We start from the raw sequence: 21,843 nt of genomic DNA, 5'->3' as shown, positions 1-21,843 counted from the left end.
GGCAAGTTGTCTATCAGTCTATCCACTTTTAACACACCCTTCCTCCAAGGAACTCAGGGCCATATATACAGCTCACTATTTCCTAGGGCTGCCAGTTTGGTGTAGCGGTTAGGAGTGTGGAGTCTAATCTGGGAGAACTGGCTTTGATTCCCCACTCCCCCTCATGCAGCTGCTGGTGTGACCTTGGGTCAGTCACAAGTTCTTTCAGAGCTGTTCTCTCAAGAGCAGTCCTCGAGAGCGCTCTCTCAGCCCCACCTACCTCACAGGCAATGCTCCCTCTAAGGTGTGGGGTCTTGTGAGCAAAAATTCTACTTTGTGAGCTACTGGCATTAAGGCTGCGAGGGAGCAATTTGGCTACTGCATAAATTAGTTTGATCTGGAGCCATCCTTCCTGAGCTCAGACAAAAATGGGTGGGCTGGAGGCTAAAAAACTGTGAGCTAACTCACACTAATTCGTCTTAGAGGGAACACTGCTCAGAGGCTGTCTGTTGGGAGGGGAAGGGAAAGGAATTGTAAGCTGCTCTGAGACTCCTTCCAATCTCTTCTTCTGCCAGGTTCAGGGGACCCCCCTCCCCCTACTGCTGATCAGCTGGCTGGCTGACTGGCAGGGGGACTTCCCCTCCTGCCCCCCTTTGATCCCCACAAAAACAGTGATGAGCCCCAGGTTACCAGTGAGCTTTAGGTGAAAGGTGAAATCTGAACTCAGGCCTTCCACATCCTACCCCAATATCCTAACCACTATAGTGGTTCTTGCGTGTTATAACATATAGTACGGGTTGCCACATGGAGAAGTACCTTTGCCTGCAGCCTCTGTCTCCCGGTGGGGCATTCTTGGAGCTCAAAGATGGGCGTGGAAGGTGGCAGTTCACAGGAGCTGTATATGACAGCTGTAGGTATGGAATACTGCCACTGATGGAAGTGGGTTTTTTTGCTGCTGAGGCAAGAGTAACATGGCGGCAGTTTGTTTAGAGTGCTGGACTGGGATCTGCGAAACTGACGTTCAAATCCCAACTCGGTGCTGAGAGATGTCAAGTGAGCCAGTCATACTTTCTCACCCTGTCCCACCTCACAGGGTCGTTGCTGTGAGGGTAAAACAGGAGAGGTGGAGAATGATGTTACCAGTTTGGGGGGTGGGGAAGTGGGGTAGAAATAACTTTAGCCTGAATAAATCTTTTTAGCTCTTGAGAACCAGTACTGACTAGTAATGTTCTTCTGTAACTGTGTAGTTGTGGAAGAACTTCTGCAGTCTCTTCTGGCACTGCTTGGAATGTGGAAGGCGGCAGGAAAACTGCTTTCTTCCTCTTTGGAGAGGGCTTAACACCTCGACAAGCACCATCTGGCGGTTATTACTTGTACTACACCTAATATCAGAATATTTGTAACTCCAAGATAATGATTACAGAATGAGAGGAGCATGCATCTATGCCAACGTGAGGCTGTGTTGTACTTCTGTAGCTTCTAACTGAGAATACTAAGCAACTACGCCTACAAAGGATCTCAAATGTTTACTGTTGTGCTAGGTAAATGTTTTCCCATCTTTTACCTAGGGGATATTTAAATGCAAAAAAGATATTAAATGGCTTAGCTGTAGATTTTCAGACACACTTAAGGAGCTAGGCAACATACATAAGTATCAACTGAAGCCAGCCTAATGCAAGAAGGATGAGGCAACATATTTTTGGAAACAGGAAGGAGGATCATTATGGAATCAAAATCTGCCGCTTTAGAGGACTGTGTGGATTCTTCATGTTTGGGTGGCACTGCATATCAATATAAGCACACTATACTTCTGTCACATGCCCACTGTGGCAGCAATACCATTGCTGAATGTTTGTGTGCAAGAAACATTCACTGCGCTTGTGACACAGTCCCCCACCCCGCCCCCTGGAACATCATATAAATACTAGTTGGATGCCTAGGTTTTTGCATGGTGTATGGCCATTTATGAGCACAGAGGCATCAGACACAAGACTTTTCCAAGGGCATAGCCTAGAGACCACCTTAAAAACCCAGTTCCTGTTTGATATTCAGAGGGGAAAGCAGGCACCGTGCTCCTATTTGAAGGTGCATTCCCTACATTTCCTACACTTAATTGAAATATAAAATAGCCTTACACTGAAACTACTGTCTATCTAGCTCCAATATTGTCCACTCATAACTAGCAGCAGTTCTTGCAGGGTCTTCCCCAACATATGCTCCTGGAAATCCTGTATCTGAAGATAGCAGGGACTGAATATGGGACCTCCTGCATGCAAAATACAAGCATTATGGAGCCACAGCACCTGTAGTGTTAGTAGCCTGATTACCTGTGCTTGGGTTATTATCTACGATAGGACCAGCAGTAACTGCCCCTAAGATAATGCGCTTTGGACAAACCGGGAATAAGGTATATGCAAGCATCAGAAGAAATTCTGAGATTTAATTTGTAAAAAAACAGGCCGTCGTTAAAATTCATATCTTCAATTTTATTAAATTAGGAGTGCTTTGCTATTTGTTATATAAAATTGGAAAGACGTTATTTCTTCTAGAGGATACTGTTGTGTTCTAAATGCGTACATAATTGTTTTATTTTTTTTAAGGGCTTTACGCTTTTGTTTTCATCTTAAGTCCCCCCCTTTCTTGAATGCCCCGAGGGCAACTTTGCATTCCCACAGTGGGCCTCAAATAAGCAAAACAGTATTTTGTTTTTATAGCAGCATGGTTAATAATATGACTCTACTAGGGGCGCACAATTGGATTAAGTATTTTTACAAAACATTTCCCTTCCCTACTGACCTTTTGAACAGGAATAAGCCGTTAAGGTCATGGTGACCAAGAGAGGCAACAGGAAGAGAGGGACATTGTCCTGCTAGGTTATTGTGAAGAGGGAACAAAATCTGAATTTACAGACCACAGCACAAAAGGCTAAGATGGGGAGGGGAAAAAAGAGCAGATGGAGAAAGAAATAAGATGAATGAATGTTTCTTCAGACTTAAAGAATGGTCCCCCGGCGACCACACTCACTCTCCGTTTCTCTGCCTCCTTTGTAAGTCATGACTAAGAGTTGGCTGTGCTTAAATTTTAACTAGCTTCCGATTGCTGGGGATAAAACAGCGTAGAAAATAAAAAATCAATAAATTCTGTTTGGGATAGGCACTGATGAGACTCTGACCCATTTCCTTCCTGCACGGCTTACAAGTCCAGAATTCACTGTTTCAAAGAAAACGATACAAGGGCTGAAATGGGCACTCTCGTGCAATGCAGAACCACAAGAGACCATCCCGAGAGTGTGGAATTCATGGGCACAACCCACAGGAGGAAAATAGCATGCCAGCGCATATGACAGGCCAAAGTGGCACGAAAGTGGTCTGAAATGCATTTTCCATCCAGGAAACCACAGCATCTTCATCAATGAAATACTGTACAGATAGAGCTCTGCTAGGATTTAGGCTTCTATACCTTTGGTCCCTCAAATGGACCATAACAACAATGTATATGAGGGTCAAAGGACACATGAGAGGCTCATGACCAGATCACCCAACATTTTTAAATGTTTTTTAAAAGGCACCAGATAGAGGGTGGGGAGCCCTAATTCGGATGGCCCAGGCTCGCCTGATCTTGTCAGATCTTATCTCTCGCCTTGACAACCCTAAGTTGACTGACACCTGACAGCACTTTCCCCCACTAGAGGGTTGGGAATTGGATGACGTGGATTATGGAGGTGGTGGAATGTAGCCATTTGCCTCCATGCCGTTTTCCTAGTAAACAGATGCCCCTTCTGAGCTGCTGTTAGCTTGGGGAGAAACCAAGTAACAAGACTGCAACCGTTCCTTACTTCTTACCAAGATTAATAGTAGCGGGACTGGAAAGCAGAAATGTCCAGGAAAATGGTTGGACAGAAAGAGTACATTGCAGCCCCACTCCAAATTTGGGGGGGGGGGATTCCTCATAGCTGTTCTTTAGCATTTGAAAACACATCAGGAGGTCTGATCCCAAATCACCATGCAGCATGTAATTCGAGTCTCACTGCAGCCCCATCGCCAGGAAGCTGTTTCATAAGGACTTGGGCATGCAAAACAGATTCCCATTTATTGATTTACCAATGAGCACTGAGGAGCATTTTTAAAGTCTATGGTTTATTTCATAAACTTGACCCACGCTTCTAAATCAGATCAATGGGCCTTTTGCTGCAAGCCGTTCTAAAAACTCGACTGCCGGCAGGATCGCTGTGCTGGATTACTGTGCCTGCTCCGGCTCTTTTTTATCAGGCTCTGTTGGCTCTTCCTTCTCTGCTATTGCTTCTTTGGGACAGTTTATTTCTTTTCTCGTTTTGTATCCCCGGAAGCTGGCCTGGATTTTTAACGCCGCTTGCTCTTCTGTTAATTTAACGCCATTTTCCTCTGTGGTACCCGATGTCTCAGCTACCTCCTGGCAAGAGAGAGAGACCAACTTAGATGTGTACACTTTGTATTTGAACCAGCTGATGGGTTCAAAGTTTTAATATAGTATTTAAAAAGTTACAATAAAAAAAGTAACTCATGGTAATCTCTGTTTTCCCCCCAAGGCATTTTGGAAGCTGATTCCAAGGGCGGGTGGTAAAAGATGCATCTTATTTTGTCACTTTTCAAATTTGTATCTGCAACAAAGCATCGGCAAGGCTATTTTTAGTGCCGCATCTTGTGAATGTCACTTGGGCAACTTTCCATCATTTTTCAAAGTAAGTTTTGCCTCCAAAGAATGTCAGGATGATTTGCCTGCAGAGAACGTCAGGCTTTGGCGCTTAGGTAATACCAGCTGTTCCCCTTAAAGTTGCAAGAGCAAATCTCTCACTCCTGGGAGAGAAAGGAAGAACGTCAAAATAGGCTAAAGCTTCCTCAGGAATATAGGGGGGGGGGTGTTTCACACTCAAACAGTATAAAATGCACAGGGTGCTATCCAGCCAGAATCAAGCACTGTGAATCCCAGAGATTTTGACAAGAGCATTAAGCAGGCGCTTAATTCTTTCATGTTGAAAGCAATAGAAAGAGGAAGCGGTTAATTTTGTCTGCATGCATCCCCCATTCCATACTGAGACTTCCAACAAAGATCGAGCACAAGATATGAAATGGCTCTCAGCTGTGGACTGCCATGTATAAGGCCAGACTAGCAGTGATGGGGGGAACTTGTGCATGTTTATTCACGTGTCCTCCCATTCACAAGTCAAGTGTAAGATATGGGGAGGGTCCATTAAAAAAAACCCACTTGAAGGAAGTATGCAAGCAAGGGGAGTTAATCCCTCTCCCACCCTACCCTGCTGCACTTTATTCAAATTTTTTGCCCCACACCGGCTCATTTCCACTATCAGAATTAGCCTAGAAGAAATATGGTTAACCCAATGGAGCACAGGAACAAGGTGAAGAGTAGGGTTTAGTTCCCTTCACTTGCATACTTCCCTTTGGTTAAAAAAATAAACTCTGAGCTCCTTTTATGTGTGGATTGTAAGACATGCATGGATTTGGGAGGGACTGGGGCTCAGTGGCAGAGCCTCTGCTCAGCATGCGGAAGGTCTCAGGTTCAATCCCCAGCATCTCCAGTTGAAAGGAGTAGGTGATGGGAAAGACCTCTAACCTGAGAAACTGGAGAGTCGCTGTCAGTCTGAGTAGACAATCAAGGGCCAAGGGTTTGATTCAGTGTAAGGCAGCTTCATGTGACACGTGATACCACTATCACTTAAGAACATAAGAACTGGTCCATCCAATCCGGCACCGTGTTTCAAATAGAGGCCAACCAGTTACCCTGGAGGTCTAACAGGGCACAGAGGCCAAGGCCTTTTTCTAGCATTTGGTTTCAGAAATTTACTGCCTCTGAAAACGGAAGTTCCCTTTAGTCACCAGGGCAAGTAGCCACTGACGGACCTCTCCTCCAGGAATCTCTAGCCCCCTTGTAAAGCCATCTATGCTTCAGCCATCACTACCTCCACTGTGGAATTCACTGCCAATTTAATTACTCATTGAGTAAAGAATTATTTCCCATTGTCTTCCTATTGCCCATCAATATCTTTGGGTGCCACCAAACTCTACTACTATGGGAGAGGGAGAAAAAGCTCCCTCTAGTTACTTTCTCCATCCCATGCATGATTTTACAAACCTCACTCATTCCCATAGCCTTCTTTTCTCTAAATTAAAAAGCCGTAGCCTTTCCCAATAGGAAAGGTTCTCAGTTGCCCTCTTCTGTACTTTCCCCAGCTCTACACTATCCTTTTTAAAGATACAGCAACCAGAATGTACACAGTATTCCAAAAGGAGGCTTTAACTTCTAGTTTGGCTCTTAACTTACTGTGTGAATAAATTACACCCTGGTTGTCAAATCAAATTCAACTTGGGTATCTTAGCTAGGTGTTAGAAAATGAGCTGGCTGCTGGCTTATGTAAGAGAGTTAATTGTGCAACAAATATGAGCTGCGTAGGAGCTGGCTGTGGTGACACGTTATCACTCTCCCCTTGTCCGAGTAGTTTGATTTCTCAAGTCTTCACTTACAGTGGAGGAATTACTTTGCAGTCGGGGGTTCTAAACTGAAATACCAGGGAAGAAAGGAATTCATCGTCCACCACCGACAGCCAGGCTACATACTGTGTTTGGGTTCAGATCTCCAAATTTGTTTGGGGTATGGGTAGGACCTCTAAGTCTGGGGCAAGTGATGCTCTGTATTCTTGGTGCTTGGGGGGGGGGCAACAGTGGGAGGGCTTCTAGTGTCCTGGCCCCACTGCTGGACCTCCTGATGGCACCTGGTATTTTTGGCCACTGTGTGACAGTGCTGGACTGGATGGGCCATTGGCCTGATCCAACACTGGCTTCTCTTATGTTCTTATGTTCCTATGGGATCAGATCTCCACTTTTGTATTTTAATATCAAGAATGCCATGGGTGATTTAACCCTTTTCTTTTCTAATCCAGTACTTCAGGAAAGTGAGAGGCTGAGGCTGTATTTGAAGCTGGCTGAAACTGCACTCCCTTTTAGGATTAGCTCCGGCCTAACTGGCTCAGAGTGCTCTCGCTGCGGCTTTCCCCCCGAAATGCCAAGATCAGCACAGGTTAGCCAACAACAAAGAGACTGAAATTCTCAGTTTCAAGGATGATTACTTACTGATTGAGCGGATTCTTCTGTCTTCTCCTCTGCCTGACTCTTTCCTCCTGGAGGGGCAAGTTCCTGAGAAAACAGTGATCATTTTTAATACATCAGTCAGTCACCCGTAAGAGAGATAGAGATGAGGCTTTCATGCATACCGGAAAGCCAAACTTTTGCTGCCGGGAAGAGAGAGATTCACAAAACCTTCCATCCAGAAGCGTCATGGGATAGTATTTCTACAAATAAGAGGCCAGGTTAAGGAGTCTGGTGTTGTTTCTTTGACACTGTGCACTTTTATAGGAAGTCCTATCACTTCTGGTACACTTTGTTGCTCTCTGCCCCCGGATTTGCAGGACACATCACAGCAGGACCATGCTAAGCCCCTGCTGGACCTCTTTGCAAGGCTACATTCCATTCAGATCTCTACAAGAATGGTGCTTGCAAATCGTCACTCCACAATGAGGGAACCAGCCATCCGAACCTACAAATCTGTGCACGCTGCAGGAAAGGAGATGCTAACGATATACACCAAGACTTACGTTGAAAGCACGGTTGTTGTAGTATCTGTCCTCTAGTTTCGCTCCCCATTCTGTCGGATCAAATCCAGTTTCTGAAAGGAAAGCATCATAAACAAAAATAAAAGCACATTAGGAGGGGAGGGGCTGTGGTTCACTGGCAGAGCATCTGCTTGGCATGCAGAAGGCCCTAGGTTCGAGCCCCGGCATCTCCAGTTAAAAGGATCAGGTAGGAGGTGATGGGAAAGACCTCAGCCTGAGACCCTGGTGAGCCACTGCCAGACGGAGTCTACAACACTGACTTTGATGGACCAAGGGTCTGATTCCACATAAGGCAGCTTCATGTATTCAGTAGCACAGCAACTAAGAGAATGAGCTGTGAACTGCGGTTCAAATATCCCCTGCCCACAAACTCACTTAGGCAAGCTGTTCTATCTCAGTCACCGTAGCCCCATCTGCAGGACAGGGATAATACTTGGCCTATGTACAGGGTTGCTGTTAAGGTTTACGAGATAATGTGTATAAAGCCCTCTGAACACTGGAAACACTACATAAAGGCTAAATGCTTTTATTGCTAGCTCGCCTAAGAAACAAACTTAAATTTTCCTGGCCATGGTCTGACTATTAAGAGTTGCAACACAGCGGATATTAGGTGACATTTCTTGGCCTAAGTTGTGTCTGTGCTCACACCCAAGCGTGCAATGTAATGTGTGACCAGCACTTTGTGTTATTTTAAAGCAACAGATTTGACGTGTATTAGACAGGGCAAAGATAGCGTACAATGCTGGATTTATACCACTTTTGAGACACCAAGCGGCTATATCACCCACCCATCACCTTGTCTCTCTTAACATCCAACTGTAGGACACAACGGGGCAAATTCTACAGGCCCGGTCACCCCAGCTGTTGTTTCTTCTTCCTTTTCTATCCTATTCTTTTAGCTCAAAGTCCCCCAACTGGTTTTATAACAGCGACGAAACACTACAAGTCCCTTACAAAACCTTACATTTAAATAAAAAATAAAAAAATAAAATCATAACACAAACGAAGTCACGAAGAGACACAGTTTGAAACAGAGGAATTTAAAATGCCAACACAAGGAAAGGGACTGCTGCAGCAGAAGAGGAACGAGGCGATAGGAGACCGGCTGTAGCTCCGTGGCAGAGCACCTGCTTTGCGTGCAGAAGGCTCCAGCTTCAATCTCCAGCCTCTCCTGTTCAAGGAGCAGATTGCAACGGTGCCTCATACTGCCTGTCTCCCATCAGGGTCCCAAAATTGTTTGGCCGTTCTGGGCCCCCAAGAAGCCAGGCTGGCTTCGACAAGGGCCAGGGCCTTCCCAGTGGCGGCTCCATACTGGTGGAATGAGCTCCCGGAAGACATCAGGGCCCTGCAGGACCTTTTACAGTTCCGCAGGGCTTGCAAGATGGAGCTCTTCCGCCAGGCTTTCGATTAGTGACCCGCACTTAACCAGCTGAGGCCCTGGCCCCAACATGAATACCACCATCGACAGCCTGTAAACACCGATATGGCCCAGACTGAGTTGCCTGCCGATTGTACTTTATGCTACTGACACCTCGCCATTGCCATTTGATATGCACTAGCGCTTTATGTAGGTTTTTTTATATTTATATTTTATTCAATTCTCTGTATTATCTGTTTAATGGAATTTTACGTGAGCCGTCCTGAGCCTGCTTTGGTGGGGAGGGCGGGATATAAATATAAATTAAAGAACGAACTAAATAAAAATAAATACGTTGGTGCTCAGAATTTATTTTCTGGCCTTATACAAGAGTCTGTGCTTAAAAAACAAACCTCACTAGCCCTTTTAAAAAAATAAGGGCTGAGTTGCTACCTGATTTTTATTCCATGCTTCCTCCAAGGAGCTCAGAGAAGCATATATAGCGCCCTCCCATTTTATTCTCACGACCACCTTGGGAGGTAGGTTAGCTGTGAAGGTCACTGGATGACCGTGGCCCAATCACGTTCAGGCTGAGTGGGAACCTGACCTCAGATCTCCTTAATCCATCCCTCTGGTTACCAAACACCATTTCATTAAGCTGTTCGCAAATGCAGACAAGTATGCTGAAGAGTATTTGGGGGGGAGAATTCACAGAATCCTGTTGTGCAGTTCCCAGTTTGCACAACGCCGCGTACAGTGAAATGACCCCCCCGTGTTAATCTGCCTAGCAACATCCCCACAGATAGCATCCATGACATTCTGAAGCTCTGCAAAAGTTGCAGGAAATAATTATTCCAAGCCAAATGAAAAGAAAAAAACCCCGATTTTTACCTACGGCTAAGGCTCAGCCAAGAACAGAAAAACATACACAAACAGTTTTTGTGTGACACTGAACGATGGTCTCTGCTGCACACTCAGCACATTCCCCACTCACTATCTTTCCTTGTGTAACATCATCCTTCTCTGAGCATAGCAAACAAGAGGCCAGAAAGCTCTGAGCTTGCCTGTGAGTCATCCTGTAATTAAAGAACATGTTTGTAGCTTAGCAGATCAGCACGATTGCTTCCTCTGGCCCATTGCTTCCAAAAAACGCATCACAAACTTCTTCCCAGAGAACCAAGAGCTCCAAGCTAGAAAGAGAAAAGCTGCCACATCGATATGAAATCAGCCAGTAAGCCCAGGCTGATTGAGACATTTCAAATGAAGAAGGGGCCTCAAAACCATAAGGGGCTTTTCCTCCTCTCGGTTTAGTCACAGTCGTGAGGTGATTGGCCGTGAATGCAAGGAGCAGGACTGGCAGGATTGTTTGGAGGGAGCAACCAAGTATCTTCCTCACTCCTAAACGACAGCATGTAAGGAAGATGACATAAATGGGAAACGGATGCAAAATCCTGCAGAAACTTGGTCACTTGGGCCCAGGTCGGGGCAAGCAATATTCTGGCCAGTTCTTGTACACTGAGGGGTAAGAAAGCCGTCTCACAGACCTATGCTTCTTATGCCCTTCCCCTCTCCCCACCCCACCAAGAAAATACAGATTCTGCAATTTGCAAACTTAGATTTTGGAAGAATTTCCCCCCAGCACGGAGTAGCGTAATGTAAGGTATGAAAAGAAAAAGGGAAGGGCAGGACCAGTGTGGTTAAATAGCCAAGAGTATTAAAAGGCTTTCACTTGAGGTAAAAGATAACGGGACAAAACCTGACAAGTTCTGTCTCCTGATCGGTGCCAGACCTTATCGACATCCTTCACCAGACAATGTCCACAAGCTACTCTCCGCAACTGAAGGCTAGAAAGTGGCTTGTTTAAAAACGAGTACTGGAAGCCACTGTGGTGACAGTGTTCGATTTAAACTGAGGAGACTTGCATTCAGATCCTGTGAGGGAGATCACCCTAATCAATCCATGAGCAGTTTCTCTCTCGGCCTAACCTACCGCACAGAGTTGTGAGCATAAAAAGGGAGGGGAGAGGCCCGTGTACGCCATAATGAGCTTCTTGGTGGAGGGTGGACCAATACACAGAGTTTGTGCGAGATATAGGGTTGCCAGCTCTGGGTTGGGAAATTTTGAGGGTGGAGCCTGGGGCAGGTGGGGTTTAGGGAGGGGAGGGACCTCAGCAGGCTATAATGCCATAGAGTCCACACCGTAAAGCAACCACTTTCTCCAGGGGCACTGATCTTGTTCATCCAGAGACCAACTGTAATAGGGGGAGATTTCCAGAAGCTACCTGAAACTTGGCAACCCTAGTGAAATAGCACTCTGTGTGTGTGTGTGTGTTTATGCTTTGATCTTGCAGGCTTAGGGGGTAAATACACTGGTGTTCATTGGGATAAAGGAGGACATGGTATAGCTACAGAGCTTAAAAAGTTCAGAGTGCTGAGAATCACTATGAATTTCACAGCCTTTCCAGATCTTGGCAAAACAGAGGCAGAGAGGTTCAGCTTGCAGTCCTGCTTGGGAGCCTGTCCCATTGAATATTGTGGGACTTCCTTTTAAACAAACTTACTTAGGATTGGGCTGCATGGGTCTTTCCCAAGGCAGGGAGAAGAAGGATTTATGTGAGCACACAGGGAGAAGAAAGGGTGAAATCAGCTCTACTTATGCTCACTTTCTCTTTCGATTAGGAGATTTTCGAAATACTTGGCGGCAAAGGATGGTATGTCTGGTGGCTGGTTCCTCAAAACTTCTCTGGCAAGCCCTTCCAGCAGATTTGCGAATCCTCGAGGAATGCGTTGAGTGGTGTTGGAGAATGGAATAGACATTGTCTTTTAATAGGCTGCACCTGCAGTTTCAACACAAAAGCGGTGGATGACTCATATCCGAAAACAGCATTCTTATTCTATTGATATTTTATCATAGCGTTGTTTTAGCACACACAAATATAGCAAGTTTAGTTATGAAAACTCATACCTCCTCCATCCCCAGAACCATTCAATGAATCAAGTATGAACATTACGATATCTTACAAGTAAACTGGCTGGCTCTTATGTGGGCAATGAAAGCTGCAAATTGGGCCACGTTCAGACCACATACAGGGTCTCTACATCCTTAGAGGACTCTCCGGGTACACATAAAAATATAATTTCAGAAATTAATCCAAACCATACAAAAGCAACCTGCTGAGGCCTACGAGCAGCTAAATGTCAGCAAAAGAAGAAGAGCTGGTTTTATACCCCGCCCTTCACTACCCGAAGGAGTCTTGGAGCGGCTTACAATCACCTTCCCTTCATTTCCTCACGACAACAGACACCCTGTGAGGTAGGTGGGGCTGAGAGAGCTCTGAGAGCTGTGACTGACCCAAGGTCATCTAGCTGGCTTCAAGTGGAGGAGTGGGGAATCAAACCCGGTTCTCCAGATTAGAATCCGCAGCTCTTAACCACTACACCAAGCTGGGGGGAAAGGGGGGGCAGCCTGTTTAACCTACTCAGAATTTAACAGAATCCTGGATGCACTTGAAGCTCCCAGGTTCTGCCATTTCCAGATAAAAGGATCAGGTTATAGGTTCCAAATTGTAATGTCTTCACTATGACTTGGAAGATGCCTCCAGCTATGAGGAAAGGCAGAATATAAATATTTTAAGTATTAAGTGCCTGAGACCCGAGACCGTTGCTGCCAATCAGAGTAGACAATACTGACTTTGAAGGACTTGACGGTCTGGCTCAATACATGTGTTTCTTCTCTCTGCAATTACAAAATAAGCACTAGGAAATTAAATATCCACAATGTTAATGTTATGAATATCCAGGCAAGCAAAGTCAGCAAGCACAAGGGAGATATCTGCAATAATCCTTGCTTCTTGGGAGAATTTACGAATGCTAAACTTGAGTTGGCTTTGATACAGTCACAGTTTATGTTTGCAGCTCAACAAAGGGAACAGGTGTGAAGTTTTACATCTCTCATTACTCCTAATAAATGTAATTAGAGGCTCAAATACTTAGGTCTGCTAATTGCAAATTGTACTAATTTGCCTTCTGTTTTCATGCTGTTGTTAGACCCTGGCTGGGTTTCATTAGTTTGTTATTAATATTTATGCTTTTTAGAATGATTTTATTGTAGCATTCTACTTTTGTGAGCTGCCTTGAGCATGTCTCTGGTGTGCAACATATACATTCTCTAAATACATAATTTTTAAAAAATTCTGCTTGCAAGCAGTACACTATCTTTCTGGGTATTTATTTTGTAAAGCATTTACCAGAAGTGTGTCTGCACTATGCTCCTCTCCATCTATACAGGGACCCAAACACACACTTTTGAATTTGAGTTTGGTGATAGTGGTGGATAGAGACACCTGCAGAGTAGGTGGAGAAAAATCACCTGACATCTCCCCTCAAACATACAACACCTGTTGTTTTTTCATCACTGTTATTTAGAATTCTGTATTCACCTCAAAAGGTCCCAATGACGTCAAGAGGACTTGCTTGAAAGTAAATAAGATTAGGATACAGCCTTTAGAGCCCACTCCTAATCATGTTTACTCAGAAATGAAGATTTATCCCTGAGAAGTGTGCTTAAGATCACAGCCTTGGGTAAGTCATATATTACTTGAACAGCATGGAAAGTAGCCATATTGCAGCAGCTCCATGCCTTTCAGGTAATACATCAATCACTCTTTCATTTTTTTCCCAGCAGAGTTTAGGTAATTACTTTGAGAGTGGAAAAAATAGACCAGGAGAAGGGGGAGGGCTGTAGCATGTGGTATGAAGGGGCAATTAACGACATTTTGGCGGTGGTGGAAAGTGCTGTCAAGCCACAGCTGACATATGGTGACCCTGTTGGGTTTTAATAGAATCATAGAGCTGGAAGGGATCTCCAGGGTCATCTAGCCCAACCCCCTGCACAATGCAGGAAATTCACAAATATCCACCCAAACCCCAGTGACCCCTGTTCCATGCCCAGAAGATAGCAAAAAACCTCCCAGGATCCCCAGGCAACCTGGCCTGGAGAAAAATTGCTTCCTGACCCCAAAGTGGTGATCTGCATTTCCCTGGGTGTGTAAGAAAGGGCCACGAGAACTAAGTGCTGAGGCAACCCTGCCTGCCCTCCAATGTTCCCTCTAAGCTGTAGAGTCTTGTGAGCAAAAACTGTACTTTGTGAGCTACTGGCATGAAAGTTGTGAGCGAGCCATTTGGCGACTGCATAAATCAGTTTGCTCTGCAGCCATCCTTCCTGAGCTAAGTCAAAAATATGTGAGCGGGAAGCTAAAAAACTGAGAGCTAGCTCACACTAACTCAGCTTAGAGGGAACACTGCTGCCCTCTCTTTTTGTTATCTGCCTAAGTTCACAGAATCAGCATTGCTGTCAGATGGCCATCTAGCCTCTGTTTGAAAACATCCAAAGAAGGAGAGCCCACCACCTCCCGAGGAAGCCTGTTCTAAGTGCCTGGAAGTTCTTCCTAATGTTTAGCCGAAAACTCTTTTGGTTTAATTTCAACCCATTGGTTCTGGTCCGACCTTCTGGGGCAACAGAAAACAACTCCGCACCATCCTCTATATGACATCCCCTCAAGTACTTGAAGATGCTTATATCACCTCTCAGTCATCTCCTCTCCAAGCTAAACATACCCAGCTCCTTCAGCCTTTCCTCATAGGACTTGGCAAGGCAAGAGATGTTCAGAAGTGGTTTGCCATTGCCTGCCTCTGCAAACTGACCCTGCACTTCCTTGGCGATCCAATAACCAGTACTTAGCTTCCAAATGCTGACAAGATCAGGTTAACCTGGGCCATCCAGGTCAAGGCAATAAATGACTAGTAAAAGGACATTTCCCTGCAGAGAAAAAGTGCTGCTCATATCTAGATCCCATTACCTGTGTCCAGGATGATTGACTGGAATGGTATACCATCAAAGACAAATGCTATTACTAGTACAGCCAACATACTGGTTGTTATGAGAACATACAAGAAACTTTCCTTATGGCTTGTTAGAAGTCATATACAACACAAACCCCATTCAAGAAAAACACACATCATCCATAGGCACAAGAAAGCTTATGCCACCACTTGGTTTACATATGCAGTGGGATGTGGCAGAACCCTAAGCAGGCAGAACGGAGAGTGTACCTCTTCAAGGTGGGATATGCTACCCTGGAATGCTTCCCCACATAAGGGACTCCCTGCAAGTCAAAGGCTAGCCACAAAGGGAGAAAGGTTCACTCCCAGCTGTGCTATTTTTTTAATCGCAAAGAGGTTTTTTTCTTAAAATGTAGAGGACATTTAAACATGCAATTCATCGCCTGCTTTTTTTCAAGCCAGTATATTACCACCTCACTCTGCTTCATATGTAAATCAGGGAAGACTGTTTTTTAAAAAAGATATCTAAGCAGAGAGATTCTCAGCTGTCACGAAGCCCCGCCTCTCCTTCCAGATCAGAGAGGAGACGGCCGCGGTAGGTACTCCTCCCTGTGGGTCACTCTGCCCATGCTCAACGGCACTCTGGCTTTAACAGTCTTCCCCAGATCCTACAATTGTAAACTCGATCGCGAAAACAGGATCCGCGGCTTAGGGGGCCCAAGAAGCGCTACGTCGCAGACCGCTCACCGCGTTTTCCTGAACTCCCCGCTTCTTTGGCTGGGAGGATGCGGGAGAGATCAAAAAGCCCGACCAGTCCCGTGGTGCCAGTCCTCAACTAGAGCTCCACGGTTATCAGTTGCCCTGGCAACTCGAATGCGACGGCAGGCGGGAAGGGACATACGCAGCGCCGTTCAGAAAGCTGTCCCGGAATTCTTCCGGTCAGTCAAACCCCGCCCACCCGCGCCTTTTGACCGCTCTCTGTTGCCCGAAGGTCCCCCCCCCCCCAAGAGCCCCGTTTACTCGACTCGACTCGTTACTAAATTACCTCAGTCTCGCCCGTTTATTTTCGGTATGTGCGTCTCCGCGGTGGAGGAAAAGGTGGCAAAGCCGAGCCCTTAGATTCGAGCAGGGGCGCTTTGGCGCTCTCCGCATGGCTTGTTAGGGCCCATTGGCTTCACCCTCTGACGGGGAGCGCTCGAGAAAACGGCTGTTTTAGGGTGGCCGGCCGGTCATAAAGGGCCGCGGTGACATCACGGACTAGGCCTCAGGCCGACATCCCAGCCTTGAATAGGGAGTTATATGGCCCGGTTGGTAGGTAGTTAAGGCAGTTCCTGAAGAATTTCGCAGAGGAGGAAGCTTCTTGTATAGTTGCATCTGGGAGACCCAAGTTCGGATCCCCACTCCGGGTGACCTCTGGGCCAGTCACACACTCTCAGCCTCACCTACCTCATAGGGCTGTTGTGAAGTTAAAATGGAAGAGAAGGAAACGATGTAAGTGACTTTGGGTCCCTGTTGGGGAAACAGGTGGAATATAAGTTGTGGGAGCCAGCCTGCACATTACTTAAGGCTGCCTTGTTGACCGGCAGCCATATTTTAGGCTGGGGGGTGTGGAGTTGGAGCTGTGGAGTCTTGTGAGCAAAAATTCTACTTTGTGAGCTACTGGCATTAAAGTTGTGAGCAAGCGATTTGGCTACTGCATAAATTAGTTTGCTCTGAAGCCGTCCTTTCTGAGCGAAGAGAAAAATGTGTGAGCTACCTCACACTAACTCGGCTTAGAGGGAACACTGACTCCCACCGTTGCGCCCCCCCCCCCCAAGCACCAAGAATAGATGTTTGTATCCCACTTTTCTCTCCGATGGAGACTTAAAGTTTTGTGCATCAGTCTCCCATCCATTTTATCTTTATGACAACAACTGTGTCAGATGGGTTAGTCTATGAAAGAGTGACTGGAAGTGAGGTTCCATGGCAGAGAGGGGAATCGAGAGGATCTTCTGGATCCTAGTCAGTTCAAAACATACCTTAGTAGTTGCTGTGTGTCTGAAGGCAGGCTATGTCTGGACTAATGTCTTCGTATTCACATCTATGTATTTACTTGGGTATGCCCTTGAGATATGTTCATGCAAGGTGCAAGGATTTAGATTCTGAAGGCTGTGAGGGAGCTGAAACCCAGTTTACTCTGCATTGATCAATATTTTGCTTAGATCTTTTAAAACATCTCCTGTTGTGACATAACCCCCCTACTTCATATTTGCAGTTTTTAATATATATATCTACCTAATGAATGTGTACTTTGTACATCTGATGAAATGCACTCTGAGTCAAGAAAGCTTATGCTGGAATAAACGTTGCTCTTGTTTAAGGAGCCATTGGACTCTTGTTTATTTTCACAATTTACAATGTCATTCTATGCATATGTTGCCAAAGGCTTTCATGGCCGGAGTTCATTAGCTGCTGTAGATTTTACGGGTTGTATGGCCGCGGTCTTGGCATTGTAGGACCTGACGTTTCCCCAGTACTGGCATCCTCAGAGGTATAACACAGAAAGGTGGAGTACTCTCTGTGTCAAGGTGAGAAGATGCATGTTTACTCAGAAGTAAGTCTGACAAGTAAGTATATCAAGTCTGGTAACTCACTGAAAAAATTAGCAAGGCATGTCCCAAGGGCCAAATAGTCACAGGCCTTTCATAGACACAATCTCTTAGGAAATAACTCTTGTCACAAGTTGCGTAACAACAAAACACCTTAGGTTGAGGGCATTCCTTTTAAATACACTTGAGATATATGATAAGCATTTTTTAAACTACACTTTTCTTCCAGGTTTGGACCAGCCTTGTATGAGATCATAAGGAAGTTTGTCTCTTTAAGATGCTGGATGTTTAGGTTCTTATTTTACTTCCTGTCCTTTCGTCTTCCTGTTTTTAGTGAGATGATGGCGATTTGTCTGTTATGTATGCTCTCGTGGGCCTTTATGGCAGGTGAGTGGGGGATGCAGTTGCACAAATTATTTGTTGAGGGGCATATGTGTAGAGGAAGAGGGACCTGGAAGCCTTCCAGAATGGCTTACCTCCATAATGCTTAGCAACTTGCAGTTCATGTTTACTTACCTGTATATGCCACTTGAATCTCTCTGATGGGACGGTGTTTCTTATGGGGGGTACAAAAATTAAACTAGAACACAGTTTTCTTGGGGACTGGGTTTGGGAGCATTTTCTGTCTGATGAGAATGTTTTCATTGATCTTTGAGAGTTGTAATCTTATAACTTCAGTAATTAGTACAAATTTTATTTAATCAGTTTTTCACCCCTGTAAGTTTTGCTTCCTCTTTTCCTTTGTTCTGCATTCCAATAAGTATCTGACTTGCTTTGCAGTAGCTGGTTCCCCCCACTTCATTTTGTAAAGGGGCTTTTCCACCTTCTTTTCCTTTTATCTCTTTTTATTTCTGTTGTTTACTTTTTATACCTGTCATGTAAGTTCAGTTATTCAGCTGGCTGGAATTTTCATAGGGTCTGACTTTAAACAGAAGGGAGAGACAGTTATTAAGCTGAATGTTAAAACGACTGCTGCCATTAGTGGAGGTACTTACCCATTCTGTTTGGGATTTTTAAAAAACATTGAAATGTATTGTTTCCTTCATTTTTATGTGCATGTGGGTTCTTTTGTTAGCCTGTATTTACATTGCAGAAGTCAGAAAGAACACATTGCCATTATTTTATATGAGGAAATAATCTGGGTTTTGGACATGCTGAAGGCTTTCTTTCCCTTAGAAAAGCTATTTTTGGCAGTTTACAGCCAAAGTGATCGGTGATTGAATTGTTAATGAACACAGTGAAATAATGATACTGTTAAGGATGTGTTATTGAGATCAGTAGGGGATTTAAACAGAAGGGAGAGACAGTTATTAAGCTGAATGTTAAAACGACTGCTGCCATTAGTGGAGGTACTTACCCATTCTGTTTGGGATTTTTAAAAAACATTGAAATGTATTGTTTCCTTCATTTTTATGTGCATGTGGGTTCTTTTGTTAGCCTGTATTTACATTGCAGAAGTCAGAAAGAACACATTGCCATTATTTTATATATCTGGGTTTTGGACATGCTGAAGGTTTTCTTTCCCTTAGAAAAGCTATTGTTGGCAGCTTACAGCCAAAGTGATTGGCGATTGAATTGTTAATGAACACAGTGAAATAATGATACTGTTAAGGATGTGTTATTGAGATCAGTAGGGGATTTAAGAATCCATAGTTTAATATTAGTGGTGCAATACTTATTCTGAAGTAAAATCTATTCACATGTGTGGGACTTTTCAAAATAAGTACATACAAAATAGTCATGCTGGAGAGAACTCTCTGCTTAGAATTACCCTTTTAGACTTTGTACCTGAGTGGAGTAAATGCTGAGGAAAATATTTAACTTTCCTTAACTTTATCTAGCTGTGATTCAAATGGGTAGCCGTGTTGGTCTCAAGCATAGAACAGAGATTGAGTCCAGTGGCACCTTTAAGACCAGCAAAGTTTAATTCTGGGTATAACCTTTCATATGTATGCACACTTCTTCCGATACAGCTGTGCATGCACATGAAAGGTTATACCCAAAATTAAACTTTGTTGGTTTTAAAGGTTCCATTGGACTCAAACTTTTGTTTTATGTAGCTGTGGATAGAGATGTTTCAGTTCCAGAGGGAGAAAGTAAAGTTTCTTAACACCTACTAATTTTATTGGGTATGTGCAAATGTTAAATTAATGTGGCTCAGAAAGTGAGAATGTTGCCTCTTTTTCTGTTGGCCCTTCTCTTGGACTTTTAGCAGTAGCCTGGTATGCTGACATGTAGTATGTGAAGCTTTTCCCAACCCTTATTACAACAGGAGAAGTTTTACCTACTCAGCATCAGGGTGATGTGCAAAGCATGAGGCCAGGTCCCATAAAAAGATGGCAGTCCCATTTTAACCAATTTCAGTGTTATTCTAGGGAACATTTTAATATGTTTTACTGCACTTATGTTGACATGATAAAGAATTTGCTTCAGCATTGAGATGCTTTTTTATAATGTTGTGTCTGTGTATACTATTTTGTTAGCATCCCTTGATTGCTCATGCAGTCTCTTATGTAAATTCATTATTATTTTATCCCTTTAAATGCTCCTTAGGCAATGGGGGGAATCATTGCTCTGCCATGTATCAAATCACCTGTTTATGCAAAAAAATAGTTTACAAGTTTTAGCTTATTTGAATGAATGCCCACCTTAGTTTCAACATTTAACCCCCTTTAGTTGAATGTACCTCTTTGGAGTATAATCCTTTGCAGCTTTTTCCGGGAAAAATCTTGTAGTAGTGACTGATAGATGGCTTATATTCTCTGGATTTTTGTGGGTGAGTTGTGGACTGGTATCCAGAGTCCTACATTAGGTCTTATTCATGCCTAATGGGAGTTTTTCGATTTCCCCCCTTTCTTCCTCTGATCTCCATGCCAGATTGCTAACTACTTTTGAAACTCCACTTAGTTTCAAAAGTGGTTTATCGTGTGTCTCATGGGCTGCTGTTCAAGAAATACAAGTCCATATCCCCCGTCGGGCACAAATGACCAGTTGTGTGGTCCGTGGGAACATTATAGATGGAACTTCCAATATTTTTACATCCATAAATGACAAATATCAGCAGCCAGTTCTGAGCTGAGTCTCTCTCCATTTCTTCTATGTTTCTTCCATGTTTCTGATTCCCGTCCATTGCGTACCTGTCCTCTTCCTTGAGCTCTGGGGGTGACACCTTCTCCAAGCTCTGATGTATCCTTTGATGAGAAAGACAGCAGGAGTTCAAACTATAATAGCTCACATTGAGAAAACATCTGCTGATCATACTGGAATGTCAACCTAACAAAGGAATGTTCAGCCAGCAATAAGTTTTCAAAATGTGATGAATGTTGCTATTCACATATGAATGTTGACAATCCCTTTTTGCAGATTTCTAAAATCCCAGAGACAGAATGATGACTGTTGACACTCACCTAAACTGAATTATAGATATCCATCAGGGTTTGTCAACAAATGAGGGAAAGAAATATTTATTTTTTGATATTTGCCAAATTTTTGTAGGATTACCAATATTCGCATGCAACTGTCAACATTCACATTTCAGGCATTTTAAAATATATAGAATCTTATTTTTGTGTCAAATCATTATTGTTTAGTTGACTTTTCCTTTGGTGTGTGTGTGTATGGGTGTGCTTGTGTTTCCCCTGCAGTAAAAGCTGGTATGTGATCTGGTTTCTTGATTTTTTTAAAAACTGTAAGCAAGAGCCAAACAGAAGTATCCAAATGTGTGTTCCTCTTCTCAGTGTCATGCTTCCTAAGTATCCCCTTATAAACTGGTAGATATTTTTGCAGTGAGAAAGGTCTGATATTGGGGTGGCTTCACCACAGCCAATATACTGCAGGAGGATTCCAAAGAGGCCACAGACACTAACAGAAATGTTATGATATTTTGTGTGTTCCAGGTGCTGAACTTCGTTTTGCCTCCTATTTTGCTGACCACATGGTATTGCAGAAAGGTCCAGCTTGTGCAGTTTTATGGGGCTATGGAGAATCTAGTGCCAATGTAACAGTGATGGTTTACCAGAGTGACAATATTGTTATGAAAAAAATGGTACAGGCTGAAGGTAATAAATTATCAAATGATGTGAACGTGTTCTCCACCTAACACTTGTCCCCAGAAAGGCATGGCTCACTTGTGGCTTCCTCTGTCTAAGCTGCATATATCTGAGGGTGTTGATCTGTTTCATTATCAACAACACTCAATACAGTTTTCCACTCAAAAGACATAGCAACAGTTTTTTTATTGCTTGTGCTATGTTAAACTTCGGGCAAGATATATTGTTGTCTTTGGGAAAGGTACTATAGTCCTTGCTTAGCAGTACCATACCTGTGGTTGGGGCCAGAGCACTTAAAAGACGGCCTCCTGTACTGTCTGGCATGCCATTTGAGATTCTCCTCAGGTGCCCTGCTCTCTTCTCCCCCCCC

At 44.1% G+C, this 21,843-nt stretch overlaps 2 protein-coding genes across 3 annotated transcripts in view; one reads left to right on the top strand and one right to left on the bottom strand.

The window, feature by feature from the left end:
- Window positions 1-4,200: 4,200 nt before the first annotated feature.
- SPA17 (sperm autoantigenic protein 17) lies at window positions 4,201-15,945 on the bottom strand. 2 transcript variants are annotated; one of them, XM_015429407.1, is made up of 5 exons: window positions 15,882-15,945; window positions 11,659-11,832; window positions 7,622-7,692; window positions 7,101-7,163; window positions 4,201-4,407 (listed from the first exon to the last, which is right to left on the bottom strand). In XM_015429407.1, the coding sequence occupies exons 2-5, from the start codon at window positions 11,810-11,812 to the stop codon at window positions 4,216-4,218; spliced, it is 480 nt and encodes a 159-aa protein (XP_015284893.1). In that variant the 5' UTR covers window positions 11,813-11,832; window positions 15,882-15,945; the 3' UTR covers window positions 4,201-4,215. The 2 variants fall into 2 exon arrangements, with proteins under 2 accessions (XP_015284893.1, XP_015284891.1); XM_015429405.1 differs by lacking the exon at window positions 15,882-15,945 and adding an exon at window positions 15,584-15,752.
- A 1,819-nt stretch (window positions 15,946-17,764) lies between these two features.
- Window positions 17,765-21,843, top strand: part of SIAE (sialic acid acetylesterase) — a 16,192-nt gene continuing 12,113 nt past the window's right edge. The window contains exons 1-2 of the mRNA XM_015429403.1: window positions 17,765-17,811; window positions 21,321-21,482. Coding sequence (XP_015284889.1) covers window positions 17,766-17,811; window positions 21,321-21,482 — 208 coding nt within the window. The 5' untranslated portion in view covers window position 17,765. The remainder of the gene's footprint in view (window positions 17,812-21,320; window positions 21,483-21,843) is intronic.

This window comes from Gekko japonicus, unplaced genomic scaffold (genome assembly GCF_001447785.1).
Source record: "Gekko japonicus isolate JY-2015 unplaced genomic scaffold, Gekko_japonicus_V1.1 scaffold67, whole genome shotgun sequence".
Classification (NCBI taxonomy): Eukaryota; Metazoa; Chordata; class Lepidosauria; order Squamata; family Gekkonidae; genus Gekko; species Gekko japonicus.
The sequence above is the reverse complement of the archived record's forward strand: the minus strand, read 5'-3'. Positions and strand labels throughout refer to the sequence as shown.